General features: G+C 37.0%; 6 protein-coding genes across 6 annotated transcripts in view; 4 read left to right on the top strand and 2 right to left on the bottom strand.

The window, feature by feature from the left end:
* LOC108972427 overlaps positions 1 to 1,103 on the top strand; it is a 3,151-nt gene extending 2,048 nt beyond the window's left edge. The window contains exons 2-3 of the mRNA XM_018938987.1: positions 115 to 238; positions 358 to 1,103. Coding sequence (XP_018794532.1) covers positions 115 to 238; positions 358 to 469 — 236 coding nt within the window. The 3' untranslated portion in view covers positions 470 to 1,103. The remainder of the gene's footprint in view (positions 1 to 114; positions 239 to 357) is intronic.
* Positions 1,104 to 4,518: 3,415 nt separating this feature from the next.
* LOC108972424 (putative GPI-anchor transamidase) lies at positions 4,519 to 6,166 on the bottom strand. Its single transcript, XM_018938984.1, has 6 exons — positions 5,974 to 6,166; positions 5,399 to 5,910; positions 5,184 to 5,301; positions 4,951 to 5,061; positions 4,729 to 4,889; positions 4,519 to 4,662 (listed from the first exon to the last, which is right to left on the bottom strand). The coding sequence occupies exons 1-6, from the start codon at positions 6,028 to 6,030 to the stop codon at positions 4,560 to 4,562; spliced, it is 1,062 nt and encodes a 353-aa protein (XP_018794529.1). The 5' UTR covers positions 6,031 to 6,166; the 3' UTR covers positions 4,519 to 4,559.
* Positions 6,167 to 6,976: 810 nt separating this feature from the next.
* Positions 6,977 to 7,715, bottom strand: LOC108972425. Its single transcript, XM_018938985.1, has 3 exons — positions 7,574 to 7,715; positions 7,392 to 7,515; positions 6,977 to 7,276 (listed from the first exon to the last, which is right to left on the bottom strand). The coding sequence occupies exons 1-3, from the start codon at positions 7,677 to 7,679 to the stop codon at positions 7,066 to 7,068; spliced, it is 441 nt and encodes a 146-aa protein (XP_018794530.1). The 5' UTR covers positions 7,680 to 7,715; the 3' UTR covers positions 6,977 to 7,065.
* A 2,844-nt stretch (positions 7,716 to 10,559) lies between these two features.
* LOC108972426 lies at positions 10,560 to 12,140 on the top strand. Its single transcript, XM_018938986.1, has 3 exons — positions 10,560 to 10,729; positions 10,820 to 10,943; positions 11,785 to 12,140. Exons 1-3 carry the CDS (start codon positions 10,630 to 10,632, stop codon positions 11,969 to 11,971), a joined length of 411 nt encoding a protein of 136 aa, XP_018794531.1. The 5' UTR covers positions 10,560 to 10,629; the 3' UTR covers positions 11,972 to 12,140.
* A 1,080-nt stretch (positions 12,141 to 13,220) lies between these two features.
* LOC108972428 lies at positions 13,221 to 14,123 on the top strand. Its single transcript, XM_018938988.1, has 3 exons — positions 13,221 to 13,383; positions 13,498 to 13,621; positions 13,940 to 14,123. Exons 1-3 carry the CDS (start codon positions 13,284 to 13,286, stop codon positions 14,040 to 14,042), a joined length of 327 nt encoding a protein of 108 aa, XP_018794533.1. The 5' UTR covers positions 13,221 to 13,283; the 3' UTR covers positions 14,043 to 14,123.
* A 2,653-nt stretch (positions 14,124 to 16,776) lies between these two features.
* LOC108972429 lies at positions 16,777 to 18,530 on the top strand. Its single transcript, XM_018938989.1, has 3 exons — positions 16,777 to 16,937; positions 17,033 to 17,156; positions 18,261 to 18,530. The coding sequence occupies exons 1-3, from the start codon at positions 16,838 to 16,840 to the stop codon at positions 18,361 to 18,363; spliced, it is 327 nt and encodes a 108-aa protein (XP_018794534.1). The 5' UTR covers positions 16,777 to 16,837; the 3' UTR covers positions 18,364 to 18,530.
* The last annotated feature ends 273 nt before the right edge of the window (positions 18,531 to 18,803 follow it).

The raw sequence follows: 18,803 nt of genomic DNA on the forward strand, positions 1-18,803 counted from the left end.
ATTAAAATTATTTTAATTTTATATACATACTCTTAAACATTTCCTTATGAAAATTAATATTAAAAAAAAGAAACCTACGAAAAAATAATTTAACGCCTTTCTTCCTCCCCACAGCCTACCCCGGCAAATGCTACATCAGCAGCGACCTCATACTCTCGCCCGGCCAAAGCGGCAAGGCGCCGAACAACCCCTGCGCCAACATCGAGTGCTTGGACAATGGCAATGTGGAATTCACAATGTGAGTAATCGGCTTATTTTTGCGGAAATAAACGCATGCAATATTTTAGTCACACTGACAAATCCAAAAAATATATGAATGCTTATGCGAAAACAAAAAATTCCATTTCATACCAACAGCTGTCCTGCTGTGGCGCCACCTAAAGGCTGCAAGCAACGTGATTTCGTCAACGCCAACCGGCCCTATCCGGACTGCTGTGAACGCGCCTACGACTGCACACGCAGCATTTAAGCGTGAAGAATGCGGCTGAACCAACAACAACTTCAAAAACGATGAAAAGAAGCATACGAATAGAACAAGAAAATGTAGCGGAAAACAGATCATCCACTTATTACACACATACACACATATAAATAGGGCTTTACCCAACGCGTACAAGATCATCGTAACCACAACCACCAGCCACGGCATACCTCCTGCAACGTCATATTTTATACTTCGTATTTATCATGCCTCTTCATCGGCAATTACATAGTGTCATCATAGTCATTTAGCCATTTGCTTCCTCATTGCCGTTGAGGTGTGCGTCGAGTCACAAACACGCCTCGCCTTGTTCGGCGCCACACGTCACATACACTTCACACACACACACACATCCACATGCAAAGCAGCATCCATTTAGTCACACGCTCATCTTTTAAAGTACAACGTGCAATACCGGCCGCCAGCTTCGGCTGCTTTGCAACGAGCCCAGCCCCGTCTGGCTCAGCGCTGCCGGCCAGAGAACCAGCATATCCCTGCCATTCTTTGTGGTGACTTCCGTGGCGGCGTACAACTGCGCAGTCGCCAGTCACTTTAGTATAATAATTTAAGAAATTTTGAAATTATTTAATTTTTATTTTTTATTTATTTTTTTGTTTTTCTTCACTCATCTTTATTATTTATTATTGTCGGGTTCATAGCGCATAATTTGGTGTTGGGTTTTTATTTATTTTTTATCGTTTATTTCGCACTCTTGTTTTGATTTTTTATTTGCACTTTATTAGTTTGAGTTTTTTGCGCATTAAATTTTTATTTTCATATAATTTTTTATTTTTCCATAATTTTTTTATTTCATTTTTTTATTTTTTGTTTTGTTTATGTCATACACGTTGTTAATTTTTTAATTTTTTTGTTATAGTTTTAAGTTTTATTTTTAATTTTTTTTTTGTTGTTACATAACCTCACACTTTCCTAAATAAAGTTTATAAAATAATGTTAAAGTAAATGGAAAATATTTTCGTTTTTATTTACAAAATCACGAAGTCAAGAGAGACGAAAAGACCCAAGGACACAGCTCTTTTGAGCTTGCTTTACAAGCTCGTTTAACGATTTTTGTTCTTCTAGCGAATGTCAAAACCAGTTGGTTCAAGAAAAAATGAATTGTCAGCGAATTCCCTTAAATGTGTGTTCCGAAAACAGGCTGTTTCGACGGGTTTAGACCCGAGGGAAATGAGTGTTAAGTGAGTCCATTCCCACGACAGCCGTTCCATTCCACGTTTACGGAATGAACCGAATTTTATCCGGCCAATGCCTTAAGACACACAGGGAGTGGAACAAGAGTTACGAAAGGTTGTTGGCAGCATATAAGGCAATCGGCCGGCCGGTCTTTAACAACGCCGCACCAATGTGGTCACGTTGATGCAGTGAAACGAAGACGACGAAGCTTCAAACTTTCCAGCACACTGCACTCCGGACTATAACGGAATGCATTTTGATGTCTCGGATCGAACATCAACAAAGTAAGGCACGTTTGTTCTTAGTTAAGGAGCATAATCAACTCCTCTCCAAGCAGTTTCTGATGGGATGTTTTCGTAGAAACGTTCTTCCTAGGAACATCAAGAGGTCTGCCCTTACCTACGTCGACGACATAAAACAATATGCCGACCAGACTTTGGATGCAACAAACTTCAGACGTTCACAAACCGCCATTCCGACTCCAACCCAACCCAATGGAGTCGACAAGCTCGATTTGCCGCGAGAATCGAGCTACGCAAGAGAGTATCGTTCTGTACTTTTTAGCAGGTTAAATTCTTATTTATTTAGAATCGACCCTAACAGATCAAATACACATATGTCCAGCATGACTCTAATTCTTTGCTTATCCAACTAACTCAACACATTTGACCCCTCTTCCTATGGTAAGAACTCGTCGAAACAGCACATTTTCTGGGCATACCGTTGGATAAACTCGATGACAACTTCTCTGAACCTTACCATTAGGGTCTACGACCTTCGGAGTTTTAAAAACTTCTTGGCAAACTTAATATACCCTGTTCAGGGTATAATAAATGCGAGATCAGTACTCTCCAGGGTAGAATCAAGGGACAAATGTTGGGTTCGTGTGACGGGAATATAAGCTGATTTTTTTTTTTCGCTCGGGGACTGTCAACTCGACAACATTGCTTCAAATTACTTTCATGGAGGCTTACTGCCCCTACAAAGACAACAGCGATCTTCTAGAAAACAAGCGTTATAAGGGACTTCTCAATCAAATATGCTCCAAACAGCTCTAAAAATATGAACTAATTTCCAACAAAGGACACTTAGAAGACTGAACCTGGTTATTCAAAGCATCGGCGATTATATTCAAAACCTCACTGATGTAAAATAATGCGAAGTTGAACAAAAAAGGTCTAGCAGAAGAGCTCAAGCGAAATACGAGGAACCCTACAAACAGCAAAGGACACCGTATAACAACCCGGCATATCAAGTTTACGCGAATCAACTTTTACAAGATGATCTTAATAGTGACAAAGACCACTAGACACGAAGGATAACCAAACTCTTCATTAACTTTATTCGTGTAAATGACTTGTGACTTGAAATGGAAAATATCGAAAAGAAAGTAGTGGTAAAAACGGCTGTTCGTGGCCTGGGTCACAATAAATGACGACTAATTCGTTCACACGACTATTGGGTTTACGTAACCTCAAAAGAACTGGATTTTTATCCGACCAAAGACGGCCAATTCAGCAATATCCTCTAAACTAATTCAGGGAACTTTTCTGCTGACAAGAACCTAAACTGGGCCAGTATATTTCGAATTTTCATGCTATTTCATTATTTAGAGGCTTTATCCCGAATTAGGTCTCTCAAATGAGTTGGAAATTATTTGAAGACTGCATTTGAGAAGAATAAAGAGTAGTGTCATTGAAAATAATAAGGGGAAAATATACGGACCCGGTTTTTAACCGGCCAAGGACTATCAACTCGACATCATGCCTCGAATTCAGTAATGTTTTCTGTCTCAAGTATCAAAAAGCTTGAGCTGGCTGGACGAGGTTAGACCGAAATTAAACCGTTATCAGACTAGTGAGTTTATGAGTCTTATATAAAATGGATAGTGCTAGTTCGATCTTATACCGACAACTGTTAATGAATCGATATGAGAAATTTCGAATTCGATTGGGAATTGGTGGGAATAGTGGTATACGAGGAGTTTTCAGAGCATATATATTAAATATGCCCGAAACAAGCTTGTAGTTATTGTGGTAGCAGAGTTCTGTGGAGTTGACAATTTTGGGTGGATAAAAAATCCGGGTGTGTTCCGGTTACGTAGACCCGAGTGTCGTCGGAACAGCCCGAAACAAGCCTAATTAAGTAGTTAAGCATAATTTTAACCAACTACAATAACTCATTATTTTTTCTTCGAAACAAAAAAAATACATACTCTCCACTAACATAAAATCTTCCCTATAAGAACTTGATTTCGATTCGGCCAGTTTGTATGGTAGCTATATGTTATAGAGGTTCGATATCCGAGGTTCCGACAAATGAGCAGGTTTTGAGAATCGAGTACGACATCGGATTGAATCTCAAGATTTCAGAAACCAGGTCGCGTATATACAGATGGACATGATTAGTCAAGCTGACATTTTACATATATTTTTATAGGGTCTTCCGACGTTTTTTTTCTGGGGTTTATAAATTTCAGGGCAAACTTAATATACCTGAGTCAGACTATAATTAAATAACATTCACACAACAAATATCAACACACTACTTTTTAAAAATGAAAAATAGTAAACTTACATACAAAGATTTTGCACTCATTCAATCACTGCATGCAGCTTAATTACTTTTTCATATAACTGTTTGAAACTCCGTTTTATTGTAAATGGAATTTTTGACTCAATTCTAAATAAGCAAAAGTAAAAATTAATATATATATATATATAAAAAAAAAATAATAATATTAAAGTGCATACTTTTAGCTTGTGCCGTGCGTGCGAATTTTGTATATATTGCCAAAATGTCTTAAAAATATGTCGACTATATTTTAAATAAGCAGCGTAGAGTTATGTAATACTTTTCAGTCTAAAACATGTATGAGCACATTTTATTTGAATAATTCAGTAGGAAATTGCGATGGAAATTCGACTTTAAATGTGCTACGTTTTGCCGCCTCCTCCTCAGCGGCAATAGCGGCGTTGATGAAATCTCTACAAAACAATATAAAAAAATTAATTAGAGTTAATAAAACCTTAAAAGTAGTATAAAATACTCACTCTTCATCTTCTAGCGTAATATTGACACGTCCAGTTGAAATTTGTGTGGGGCGTATTGAACCAAAAAAGTCGGTAATGGGTACTTTATTGGGATCGCGTCTGTAGAGATCTTTACGCACACCAACAGTGGAAATACAAACGCGTTTGGGACAAACTTGCAGCTGAAAGAACGAAAAAAATTGTATGTATATGAAATTTATTTGTAAAGAGGTTTTGACTTACGAATTCGCCCATTGTCTTTTTACTATTTGGTTGTACGCGTTCGAGAAACTCTAAAGCATAATAAGTGTAGCGATCTATCATATAAACGCCAATGGACTGGTCAACGTGATGCTGAATTATGAAAAATAATGATTATTAAATAACAAAAAGTTAGGTTAGTTACAACTTCAAAAAAAACTTGTACAATATAATTTAAGCGTTCTATTTTAAAAACTGCTGAGGTATAAACTCACCGATAGCGAATCTTCACCCACCAAACTACTTGCTACGGCCAAAACATTCGGTGAGGTGAATTTTTCGTACAAGGAAGCGGCTTGACAAGTATCAACCATGAAGAAGAGCTCATTATAACTGCAAAAATATTATAAATGCTTATTGAAAAATATTTTTATATATAACTATATATCACCACCAGAAATAATATATACATATATACTTGTCCACTTACCGTTTCTTCTCCCACATTTGCTCAACCGCATCGGCTAATTCTTGACTAGTAATCTCTTCGGAATCTTGAAATTTGAGAAAACCATCACCGCCATGGCCGGTCAGGTAGATTAGCACATTACTACCCGCATCGGTTAGCAGCTTCTTCGAGCGTGCCGTACCATTTTGTGTACGCCCTGTCAGCAGGCGTACGAAATTTTCCACCGTCACTTCATAACCACGATAATCCACTTCCACATCATCACCATACACATTTATGTGTTGTTTTGCATTATTATACACCTGACCAGGACGTGGATTGCGCGCATTGCAAGCCATATCATCAGCCAACATTAGTATGATTTGTGAGTCGGGTATGCCAAGTCGCTTCACCGAACGATAAATGCTCAGCACGTTAGCCACGTGCCGGTAGTTGAACCAAAAGCGTGATGCATCGACGAGCACCGCCCAGTTGTTGGTGTGTGTTGAACGTTGCACGGATTCCACATATTTTTCAGGTAGCTGGTTACCGGCCTACGGGTGCACCATTTTTACCGTTAGAAAAAATTTATTTTATTAAGTTAGCAGCACACTTACCTCCTGACTAGTTATTTGTGTTAACATGCATAGTAGCGTGCATACCAGCAACAGCATTTTGTATTTATTTTTGTAAACTACTTCGGTGTATTAATAATCAGCAACAAACAAATTGGAAAAATTAGAAAAATTTTTTGACAGAACTTGTACGCAGCTGTTTTGCCGCTCAGCTTTTTGTGAATAACGTAAAACATTGCACGTAAACGTTCTCGTTACAGAGTGTTACGATGCCTTCAAAGTTATAAATCTAGAACAGGGTGGATCACATAAATAGTTTAATAATTAATACCAAAGATCAATCAAAATAATTTAATAAAATATATATGTAAATGTGTATATAAATGTATATATAAATATGTGTTATTGTTCTTATCTGCTTTAGGCAAACCAACCGTAGCTCATATTAATTAAACTACTAATTAAATGTCGCCAGAAGACAAAATCACATCACAAAATAGCACATCATATGATTTTACATCACACCAATTCTGTTGGGCTAATCTTCTTGCAGATATACATATGTGACCTGGTGTACGAAAAGGGAGCTAACATGCGAAAACTAGTTTTCTGGGAAACAGCTGTTAAAAATAAACAACTAAAAAAATCAACTAAAAAGTGAAAATTGATTTTTTGACACCTAAGCGCCCTTTCCGTAGACCAGGTCACATATATGTATTTCAGTATGTATTTGCCTTTTGACAGTTCTTTATAGGCTTATATTATTATATACAGACATTTTTAAAATCGTGAATTTTATATATGGAACGGGACGTGATCAAAAAGTGCTCGTTTTTTTATATCTCTACGATTTTCGTAATGTGTCCCATCTGACGACTGTTCAGTTTAAGTAACAGAAACGCATACCGACTTATAATTCTGGTAATTCTAATCAGTGCTTTCAACTTTTTCCGCGCTTTCAGAATTATATGTATGTAGGTTTTCATGATTAATATGCACATATGATAAGTGTTCAAAAATTTATATTTTTAAATTATAGGTCATTTTGGGTGTGTTAATAAAATTAGTTAACAATTATTAATTAAACTTAAGCATAATTTTCTTTTAATTCTTTTAACGTTGGTGCCATTTATTTCACTGCCCTTTCGCTTCAGCAGCGCCCTCTAGACCGGACATTTTCAAATCTGGCAAAAACATAGCCCAAATATTTTCTTGGTAACTTTGTGTTTCATTGTTCAAACCGCCAACACAGTTCAAATATTGAGCGCAACACGCCGGGAAGTCAGCGTTTTCGTTCACATAATCGCCCCATTCGCAGCCATCTGGAGCGCCAATCGAAATGCAACTAAACATAAAAATGAAAACAGCAGCAAAAAAAAAAAAAAAATATATATATATAAACATATGTATATCCAAAACAACAGATTAGATAAACAGCTAAAATTAATCATCACACTTACCCAGTGATCGTGGCGTCACCGTTTTCATTGCCGCAATGTATTTCGGCGCACGTGTCCGGAGATTTCACTTTCTCGCCCGGCGCAATGACGATTGTTTCACTGATGGTGCATTTGCCGGCATGCGCTATAGAGGAAAATATATCAGCAATTACTGTGAAAAGTATAGTAGCTGCTAGACTCACAGGGATTATGATAATTTTCGAACGCCATCCATGCTGCCACCTGTTCCACACCACCGAGACAGAGTAGCGCCGTAAGAAACAGTAAAGTTTTCAACTGCCAGCACATTATGCGATCTATCACAAATTAAATGCAACGCTAATTACGCGCTGAAAGTGACTAAAAGCAGCCAGATTGAGCATAATTTAAAAAAGTCCAATTTGGCTCTCTCTACTGCCAAGAATGTGCAAATACAGCAAGACAAACAAGAAACATCAACCGCAATTGGTAAAAACTATATGTAGCTGTGCTGCATAGCGGGTTGTGAGTACTGTGAGTAATATAGCAGGGTTGCCAAGAAGTTAAAATAAAATACCTTGGAAATACCCTAGGTTATACAAATTACCGATATAAAATATTGATAAAGAATCGGGACTTTGGCGTACGACTTATAGATCGTGTGGACATACAGATCGAACATATAACATCCATGTGGCGCTATTCATTTACCAGAAATATTTAATTTTTTAATATTTAATTGATACAAAATTAGATCTTCGCTATTCGGCTTCTGAATCAAACAATAAAAATCAGTCATATTCTCAGTTCGCGTCTCTCTTTTGTTTTCTGAAAAATCTTAGATAATGCAGTTTATAATATTTCATGCCCATATTCAACAAATTCTCTATGGAGATAAATGGGACACAACTCTGTCTCAAGGACAGCACTAAGTATCTTGGGGTATTCATGAAGCGTGGAAGAAAAAGTGTGAAAAGCTAGCAATGCTTTATACCGGAAGCCAATGGAAATTGTTCAGAGGCTCGCTGCACAACGGGAGCTTTAAGAACAATTCCAACGGCGGCGCAATAAATTCGGCAAGACGGCTGCTGGCTGCAGGAGAATTTACATTTAGAGGTATGTTAGCTTCGCGAAGCACTCTAAAAATTTATACGGATGGCTCGAAAATGGACGATGGAGTTGGTGCGGAGATATACCGTCCATAGTTAGGCAATAACTTTGGCTTAAAAATACTATTATTCAAAGGTTGTGTGTTCTGTACAATATTAATATAAAATTCTTTGAAGCTATCTGGTATGCTGATTGGCAACCCTATCTAGAGAGAGTGTGTTTGTGTGATGGAGCCGGTGAGCAGATGAGTCAAAGCGCTGCCAGCGCCAATGAAAAAGATGAGAAGCGTGGGCGGGCAGTTATTTTCAATAATATTATATTATTTACATTTTATATGTTTATATGGATTTTTGAAAAATTTTTTTTATTACTTTTACGACTTATGGCAAAGTGAAATAGAAGAATTAAATTTTTATTGCAAACTTCTTCAAAATTTCCTTGAGGAATAGCGAAATAGGACCAGACGTAAAGTTTTCGCAATTTCGTCCCCAAAAATTGAACGTTGATGATTTTGACAAACCTTCTTGTCAGAATTCGGTGAAATCGACGCGTACGATCTTTATTTCAAACAAGACAGCGCATCACCTCATGTCTTAGATGCTGTTAGACAAGCACAGATTGCTTGCATAGTTTGGCGACTCGTTAATTTCGCGAAATGGTCCAGTCAAATGGGTGCCAAGATCATAAGATTTAAGGCTTCTAGATTATTTTTTCTAGGGGAATTTTAACTCAAAGTAACGTCCAAGGACTTCAAAGCGCACTATAACAGAAATTTCAGCCAAAATGCTGCACCGGGTGATCGAAAATTAGCGTAAACGGGGTGAGATATGCCAAAGGAGCCGTGGTGACCATTGGCCGACATTTTGTTCAAATCATAAATGGCATAAAATTATTTACATAAAAAAAGCCACTTTGAGCAAATTTACATCTCTTTTAGGCGGGTCTAAAATTTTTCAGAAAAAAATTAGCTTTTTTTCCAAAATTTATTAAAATTATTTTCAAATTAAAAATACAGCTTTCAAGTCAAGTTTTTCAATAACATTTTTCTACAGAGCGCGTGTTAATCGTGGCAAGCTGTCTTGTTATTTCTGTTCAATGTGGTTTGGCATTTCATCTTGGAAAGACTTAAGCTTAAATAACTTTACAAATCGTTCAACTTTACTCACTAAGAGCATACTTCTCGCAACACTGGGTTTTGAGACCCAGAGTTCATTATTGGATGATATTCGACCAAATAGAACACACCCAGCATGCAGTGAAGAAAATATAGCAGCCGTATCTGAGAATCTAATTGAATTACAGTTTGGGCAAGTACTGAAGCCGCCCGATCTTTCCAAGCGACCTTGCTTCATTCTATGGGCTCATGCAAAGTTCCAAGCAGATCCGTCGTTTTCGAGCCAAATTTTGTTGAGCGATCAGGCCCATCGTCATCGAAAATTGGACTGAACGGATGGACCATCGTAGACGCAGCCGCGGCCAACATTTCGAATGATAACAAACATTTCCGATTAAATTTGAAGTTTCTGTGTTTTTTTTTTTTTTTTTTTTTTTTTTTTTTTTTTTTTTTTTTTTTTTTTTTTATTAGGACACCTTGAAATGGATCAGCCTTTACTTACTTCAACAATAAAAGTTATCAATATGCATTTTGTATTATTTTTAAATTAAAAAAACATTAAAACATTCTATAAATTATTACAAATTCTGATAGGAATAATGAGAAATAAGAATAGACCACCGAAAGATCTCAAAATTTAAATATGAACATTTTGCCAGAAAGAAAACCTTGAATTTGAAATGAACTCGCTTGTATGGAAACACAAAATTATATACCTACATATATATAAATGTCAACGTTGAAAGTTAAATCATATATTTTGCCAGCACTGATAAGTAGCTGTCACCAGCTAATCGCATTCGCACGGTTAACGCACTCTCGCTTTTCGGAAAGTAATTCAGAGAGCATTCAGCCTACTGGCCTACTTTCTCTTACTTAAAGTCATTATTAGAATTGACTTTTGTTTTAAGATAAGGTTTATATATAGTCTCATTTAAAAGTATATATACAGAATATATAAAATATATAGACGCCGTTATGTTTAAATGATCTGCATTCGATCTGTGCAGCTTAGTCGCTGAAATTGCTTGTAAGATAGCGCACACGCAATAAAAAATGCATTTCGGCAACTTTTGTCTATATATAGGACTGTTATGTCTTGCTGCTGGACCGCTCGCGGAGGCCTGGGTGGCACGCGCTAATTATCACAGCGATGGTGTGTACAATTAGAATTTAAAACATTATAAATCTAGTAATTATAAATTTGGTATATAATTTTTATTTAACCATTTTACAAAACATACAGCACATCCTGGCAAATGCGTGGTGAGTGATACGCTCATTCTCTCCCCCGGTGAGAAAGCGAAATCGCCCAACTCTTGTTCGGAAATTCATTGTGGCAGTGAGCAAGGCCATGCCACTATTTTTGGGTAGGTTCAAGAACGTTTTCAAATCCAAGAAAAAAAAAAGTGAAGATGCTTTTTCTGAAAGTATTTTTTTTACGAAAATAACTGGTATAAGTGATATAAATCAGCATAACTGAATCAAAATAGACAATATTTGATTTAATTGATCAAATAAGCAACTCGTATAAATCAATTAGACTCTCATATTACACAGAAAACGAAAAGTTAAAAATGTTGAGAGTAAATTGAATATCAAATATAGTGAATCGAAAAACAAAATGGTATAAATACGAACTGGTACAAATACAAACCGGTATAAATATAAAGTGGTTCAAATACAAACTGGTACAAATACAAACTGGTATAAACACAAACTGGTATAAATTCAAACTGCTATAAATTAAAATTCGTGTAAATACAAACTGGTATAAATTCACACTGGTACAAATTCAAAGTGGTATAAATATAAACTAGTCTAAATAAAACTGGTATAAACACCTCTGGGTGGCTTAGAAAAATTTAGAGATTTTTTCGATTTGCCAAAAAGGAGAGATTAACGAAACGAACAAGAAACTGGAATAAATATCAGCGGAAAAAAATAAAAATTGAAAAAACGAGCAATTGGTGTAAGCTACATATACTGGCATAAGCAAATATAGACAGAATAGAATACCACTAATATATACACCGTCTCCACACACGCTCTTACTTTGAATTTAATAGACTTACTTTGTTATTGCTTTACATGTTAAATTTTTTATAAAAGAGCAGAGAATTGACGAAGAATCTACATTCATAGAAAGCAAAACATATTTTAATACAAACTCTTTTCTAAAATTAATTTTCTTTTCATCCTCATTTTTAGCTGTGGCGCTGTTGGCCCACCAGAGGGTTGCAAATGGGGCGATTATGTGAATAAAGACGCTCCTTTTCAAGAGTGTTGCGCTCGCCACTTGGTCTGCGAAGGTGGCTTGACTGCTGAGACGCGCCATTATGAAAAACACATTTGGGGCATGTTCTCACGCAGTTCGAAAAATGCTGCAAATGAGTAGAACACAATGTCTCGAAGGGACTGTAATGGTTTGAGTTGTATTCATCAAATTAAATGTAATGCTAAAGCAATGAAGTGATTATATATTATTTTTATTGGAATTTATGCTAGTTATATTGATCTAGATAATATAAGATACGTATATTAGTAAATGCTGGTTTTCGAATAAATTTTAATGTATTTTCTTAAATAAATTTAATTTACGAGTTTAAGAATGAATTGGTGTAAGTAATATAGTATAATAATTTCAAAATTGGATTATTAGAACAGCAGATGATTCCGTTGGATATTTCTTTCTCTCTGGAGTTTACAACTCCTTGTTCCGCTTGTCTGTCTGTCTTTGCCTCTCCTATTTCTCTGAAGTTAAGTTCGATAGAAATGTTATGAATCTTGAGATTTTGAGAGCAAGCACAGGTCGAGAGATCATTAAAGACATGCCCCGCTCTAGATGACCTTCAACATCTTCAATTGATAAAAATATTTAAAAAAAAATTAAGGAAATCGTGTGAAAATCTTCAGGCATGTATTAAAGAAATGGCAAGAGAGCTCGACATCTCTCGCGAGCCCGTTCGAATGAGCCTTGCTCAACTCGTCCCGATGAAGCTGAATGTTTTTCAACAAGAGTGCCTCAAACAGGTCTCTTTGGATATGCTTGATCCTGCGAATTTCAATTTCACATTCATTTAGAGCATTATAACTGCCGATGAGATATGGGTTTATGAGTTTTAAATGGAAATAATTCAACAATTCTCGGAATGAAAACCGTTTTAAGTCGATCGAAGAGATAAAAAAAAAAAAAAATTCGCTGAAGGAGCTGAAGGCCATCGCTAAAAGTGCTTATGAAAAGTGTTCGAGGACTACAGAAATCGTGGGCATAAATGTATTATAGGGATGACTTTGAAGGCCACAAAATATGAATGAATAATAAAATGTTTTGGGTTCTATTTAAAATTTCCGGGTACTTTTTGCCAAAATCGATATACTATATACTTATATTCATTAGGTCACCTTAAGCACCAATAATTAATTATCAATTACAGCGTCTATAAATAGTTGCTCATCCTAAACTCATTCAAACATTTACTCCTCTCGCTCATTGCATAGACAATTTCCTCGAGTCTAATTTGTTAAAAACTTGTTAATGATGACAATTAAAAGTGATTATTGAGGTAATTCAAACATTAAATAGCAATGTCATACGCAGCTGGGCACATATTTTATATATACCCGGTTTCTTTAAAATGAACGACGAATCATCGTCGTAACTCAGTCGTTGCAATTGCTTCGAGAAAAGCGTACACGAAGTATACAAAATGCATTCCGGTAAGTTTTGGCTAGGCGCAGGGTTGCTATTACTTGCTGTCGGACAGCTAACAGAGGCCGCGACGTCGCTTGTCTCTTATCACGACGATGGTAGGTAACAAAGAGTGGTGAATTATTGTATATATTTTGTCTACAATTGTATATAAAAAAAAAGGATATAAAAGTAATACTATTTTATATTATCTCTCTCCAACTGAAAATCAGCTCACCCCGGCAAGTGCACGGCCAGTGAGACAGATATCCTCTCACCGGGTGAAACGACGATAACATCGAAGTTTTGTGCGAAAATTACTTGCGAAAATGAAGACGGTCTTGCTCAAATCGCCGGGTAAGTGCAATATATTGGACGATTCATAATATTCTCTTTAAGTTTTGTCGACTATGAGAGACAGGTTTGTGTTAACAACCTATTGAACGGGGAGAGATTTTTCGTTGCCGAAAAGCTGAGAGCCAGCTTAACTGAAATTTTTGTTTCTTTAAGTTTAGGGTCACTATGAAGATTTAGAGTACCGTTATGTAGAAAAAATAATTTCTATAGGTCTATACTTGCTTAGTGAAAACAGACTGTTGCTCTAACTTTCCTAAATACACATTAAGTACATGTAGTATCAAATTCAATCATAACTATTTCTACTCTCTTCTTTAGTTGTATTCCCCAGGCGCCGTTAGGAGGCTGCATATGGGGCCCTCCTTTGAATAAGACGGCGCCATATCCGGAATGTTGTGAACGCATCCAGATTTGTGCTTAGGAAGGACAATGACATCGATATTTGTTTATTCAAATGTAAAGTTTACTTAATAAAGTTATTTTATTTTTCTGGCTTATTGCATTTTACGACTTTCTAATAGAAACTGTATGTTTGGAACTCGGTATTTAAAAAATGGGGTTCTATAGAGTTTTTTATGTGAGTGGTTTAAAGGTCATACAAGTTTTTCTAAGCGATAATTGTGATAATTTCTTCAAACGCGAGAAATTTCTGCTCGGAAAGTGACCTTTTCACTTCTTGGAAGCGTCAGAAAGTCGTACGGTAAGCGGATAATACGGTAGATCACTCACCCATCTTAAGATCCAGCATTCATTATTGAATTATATTCGACCGAATAGACTACGTCCAGCATGTAGTAAAAAAAACAATAGCCGAGCTAAGCGTGTATATGGAGATCGAGAACTGAGAGTGTACACGAAGACTGGAGAGAGTCGAACCGGCGCTTTTCGCAACGCTCGGACCGACGTATAGAACGAATTGACCGATTTTAGGTCGAGATCTTAAATCGAAATCGTAAAAATACAGTTTGTGAAAGAATTGAAGCCGATCGCCCTTTCCAAGCAACATCGCTTCGATCTATGGGTTCTCGAAAAGTTTAGTGAAGATCCGATGTTTTTGTGCCAAATTTAGTACAGCAATGATGCCCATTTCTGACTCAATGAGTATATAAATAAGCAAACTGGCGGCATTTGGGACGAAGAGTAACCTGAGGAGATTCAAGAGCTGCCATTTTATCCAGAAAAAAACACACTTTGGTGTAGTTTGTAGGCCAGTGGTATCATCGATCCATATTTCTTCAAATATGATGCCGGTTAGAACGTAGAAGTCAATGACAACTGTTGTCGCGCCAGGAGAGCCGACCTGAATTTGCATCTCGTGATCTCGGCGACATTTGGTTACAACAAATACTTCCCATACATCGTTTAAATCAATGGATTTATTGAGAGATAAGCCACCATGAACAATGCTCGAGGCTTAACAGAGTGATAACATGTCTTCAGGTCAGGTAGATCCCACATCGGAACCGCTAAAGACGTCGTGCGCAGCGTTGAGGAAACCCGTCGAAAGAACAATTGCTAGACACCAATAGTCCTCCTCACAAGACTTCACATAAGACACGCTTTCAATAACGCAAAATGGCTCAATATGATAGAAGCACTAGAAAGCCGGTTGAAAACCTATACACCTATAGATTGCCAGCTGCTTTAGAATATTAAACGACAAAATGCAGGACGGCAGCCACTTCATTGGTTATGCGAACGATATCGCCGACGTCATAACCGCACGAAATACCGAAATAGCCGGAGGCAAACTAACGCAAACACAGACATGTTTGGTGTAACACGGCCGTGACTTGGCCGCGATCTTGCTCTGAGCTGATCTCGCTTACTAGGAAACACTAGGAAACTAACCAAAGAACAAAATACCTAAGTAACAAGTGGATAACATATTGATGTGCTGAGCTCCAGTTTAGCAAGCTGCGAAATGTCCGCAAATATAACCATGTGGCTATCAAGATTTATGGCACGTACAGATCCACTTGCGCGTAAAAGGAAACTGCTCATGGACACAATGCAGTCAGTGCATACTTTCTGGCCACGGAATAGTCAAGTTAATAAAGAGTGAGCCAACCAACTTGATATCGGCTACAAAGTTGTAGGCATCTCTGAATGCAGGGAGCGCAGAAACTGTTCTGCAATAAGTGCATCCTGGAAAACCTGGCCCGAAGTAATACGAAAGCGGTCCAAGACCAAAGGAATATGTGAGTGTGAGTGCTTTAATGTATAAACGACGATCCTTATATGGTATGAAGGCATATTAAACTCTCTTGACGGTATAAAAAATATTTAATAAGTCAAAAAAGCCACGGTTGAAATTTCACTTTGGAGTCTTGTAAGAACTATCATTAAAAGATATGGCAGGTTCAATTTCTGCTGTTTAAAACTCTACACGTCTCTCTCTCTCTCTTTCTGACTCTGACCATGGGGCTAAGGTCCACGGTTGTGGTTAAAAATCATGAATATTGAGGGTCAGCACTAGGGACAACTATATAGTTGATTACAACTCTATGGATGGTAGAGAAGGTGCAAATTTGGACAGAAAGAATCAACAAAAATTTAAGTGTAAGTTATTTATAATAGCTCTAAAATCTCGTCAGGCCATGTGAGCCATGACTATATGTGACCTGGTCTACGAAAAGAGAGCTAACGTGCGAAAACTAGTTTTCTGGGAAACAGCTGTTAAAAAATAAAAGCATCTCATCTTCCATCCGAATCAACTAAAAAGTGAAAATAGATTTTTTGACACCTAAGCCCCCTTTCCGTAGACCAGGTCACATATATGTATGTATATAATATTTTAACATTTTGCGAGTAGTTAAAATATCTAGTGTATATATTAATTAGGTCACCTTAAGCACAAATAATTATTTATCATTTATATAATCTATAAATAGTAAATCATCCAAAACTCATTCAAAACATTTACCCCTCTCGCTCATTGTGGAAATAATTTGCATGCGCGATCGTCGATCAGAGTTCAGCACCTGTGCAGATGTTCATTAGAGTATGTTACGTTAAAAACTCGTTTACAGTCATGATTAATGCTAATCATTGAGTTAATGTAAACAATGTATAATATTACGTAAATGTATTATATATACATATAAAGCAAGACAGATTCTTTATAGACACCGTTCCTTTAAAATGAGCAACGAATAATCGCCATAGCACAGTCGTTGCATTTGCTTCGAGAAAAGCTTGAACTTAGTAGACAAGATGCATTACGGTATCTGTTGGCTATGTGCAGGGTTGCTATTAATTGCTAGTCTAGAGCTAAACGAGGCCGCACTAGGGCACGTCTTTTATCACAACGATGGTGAGTAAAAAAAATGTGTAGAATTATAAATATAAATTAAATGATATAACAGTAAAATTACTCTTATTGTGATTTCTTTTCCAACTGCCAATTAGCACATCCCGGTAAGTGCACGGTCAGTGAGACAGTTATTCTCTCACCAGGTGAAGTGACGATAACATCGGGAATTTGTGCGCGAATTACTTGTGAAAATGAAGAGGGTCTTGCCGAAATTGCTAGGTGAGTACAAGATATTAGACCACTGATGACAGGGAATGAGATGACAGAGATATCGAAAGAGAGAGAAAGAGTTGCCAGCCATAGTGTTCTTTATGAACAAAGCTACCTGAATTATTTATTTTAGTATTTTAAGAGAGATAGTAAAGTTAAAAGCTACTGCGAAAAAGTAAAGTGCTGTCACGGGCCATACGTAACCTCGCAAAGAGCCGCATCCCTGTAAATTGTCTTAAGGATGTAAATAGAAAGTGGGTCTTCAGCAGTGAAGCTACACTTCTGCTCACCGCAACTGCAATATGGTAGCTTGTTAAGATATCATGCTACTGTCTGGCCTCAAATTATGCGAACTGCATAAGACTGGGATGTAATCCGGTGGACGCGAGGTGAGCCAGAGTTATTTTCATCCCGAAGAATGGTAAGAGCTCCCACTTTAGTTTCATACTTCATGACTATCTGTAACTGATTAAGGTAACGTTACATTTAATGCTGTGGAATACACGTTCTTTAAGAAAAGTGCGATCAGGGTTGGTTATGGAACGCCTGGCCTCGTTATCAATGGCATGATAGGATGTAGCGTAATCACAGGTAGCTGAAAACTGGCTAACAAAGGTTAGCCCTGCTATCGGTAGATAGAGAATGTATCGGTGCTCCATTCTCTTCGTATATTTTGCTGCAGGGTAGCTACGCTTCTAGGCTTCGCGAGAGCTGGGCTACCAATAAAAAGCGATCTTTAGAAACTCTTTGACCTCTTTGTCTGGCCTCTCACTAGTTGTGGGGGTTTTAACGGGCCTTTGCCCAATCGGCATCTACGCTGTAAAGTTGAAAATCTTACCGGATGCTAGCTGCAGAAGCTGTATGGAAAAAGACCGGATGAAACACATCATGGAAGTGTATTTTTGGCTGATGTGAGCCAAATCTTCTTCAAAGTTATAGTGTTCTTTTTAATTGGAGACATCATAGAGTAGATCGTATGTTGTAGAGACTATTTATATCGGTCTATACTTGCTTACTAATAGTGAAAAAATAGTGCTCGAACTTCCTGAACCACATATAGTATATAGTAAACTTCACATTTACTTACCATGCTATTTCTACTCTCTTCTTTAGTTGTGGGTCCCAGGCGCCATTAGAAGGTTGCGAATGGGGCGATCCTAAGGATGAGAAGGCTCCATATCCGGAATGTTGTGAACGCCAACAGATTTGCTTCTAAAAACAAAAGAATAACGATGGCATCAAGTTGATATTCGGTTACTCAAATATAAAGTTTATTTAATAAAGTAACTTTATTTTTATGGTTTATTGCATTTACGACTTTCTAATATAATTTGTGCGTATGCAACTCGATATTTAAATAAAGTGGTTTTGGAGAAAATAAAATCGTGTAGTGTTATTTGAGGGTTTCAAGGGTTATACAAGTTTTTCTAAATTTCAAGAATTGTAAAAGAGAAGTTCGGTTAGACGTTTGTCATGGACTTCGTAGCTTAAGAATATCATCTTACAAGAACGGTGTACCAAATATTTAGAATTTAAAGGACAAATGTGGATATGAAAAAATTGTCGGCTATTCTCCAATTTCATTAACCGGTATGAAAAATTTAAGTTTCGTTAGGATATATGATGGTAACACTCTCAAACGACTAAAATTTCTGC

This window comes from Bactrocera latifrons, unplaced genomic scaffold, assembly GCF_001853355.1.
Source record: "Bactrocera latifrons isolate USDA-ARS-PBARC rearing strain unplaced genomic scaffold, ASM185335v1 scaffold_4, whole genome shotgun sequence".
Lineage (NCBI taxonomy): Eukaryota > Metazoa > Arthropoda > Insecta > Diptera > Tephritidae > Bactrocera > Bactrocera latifrons.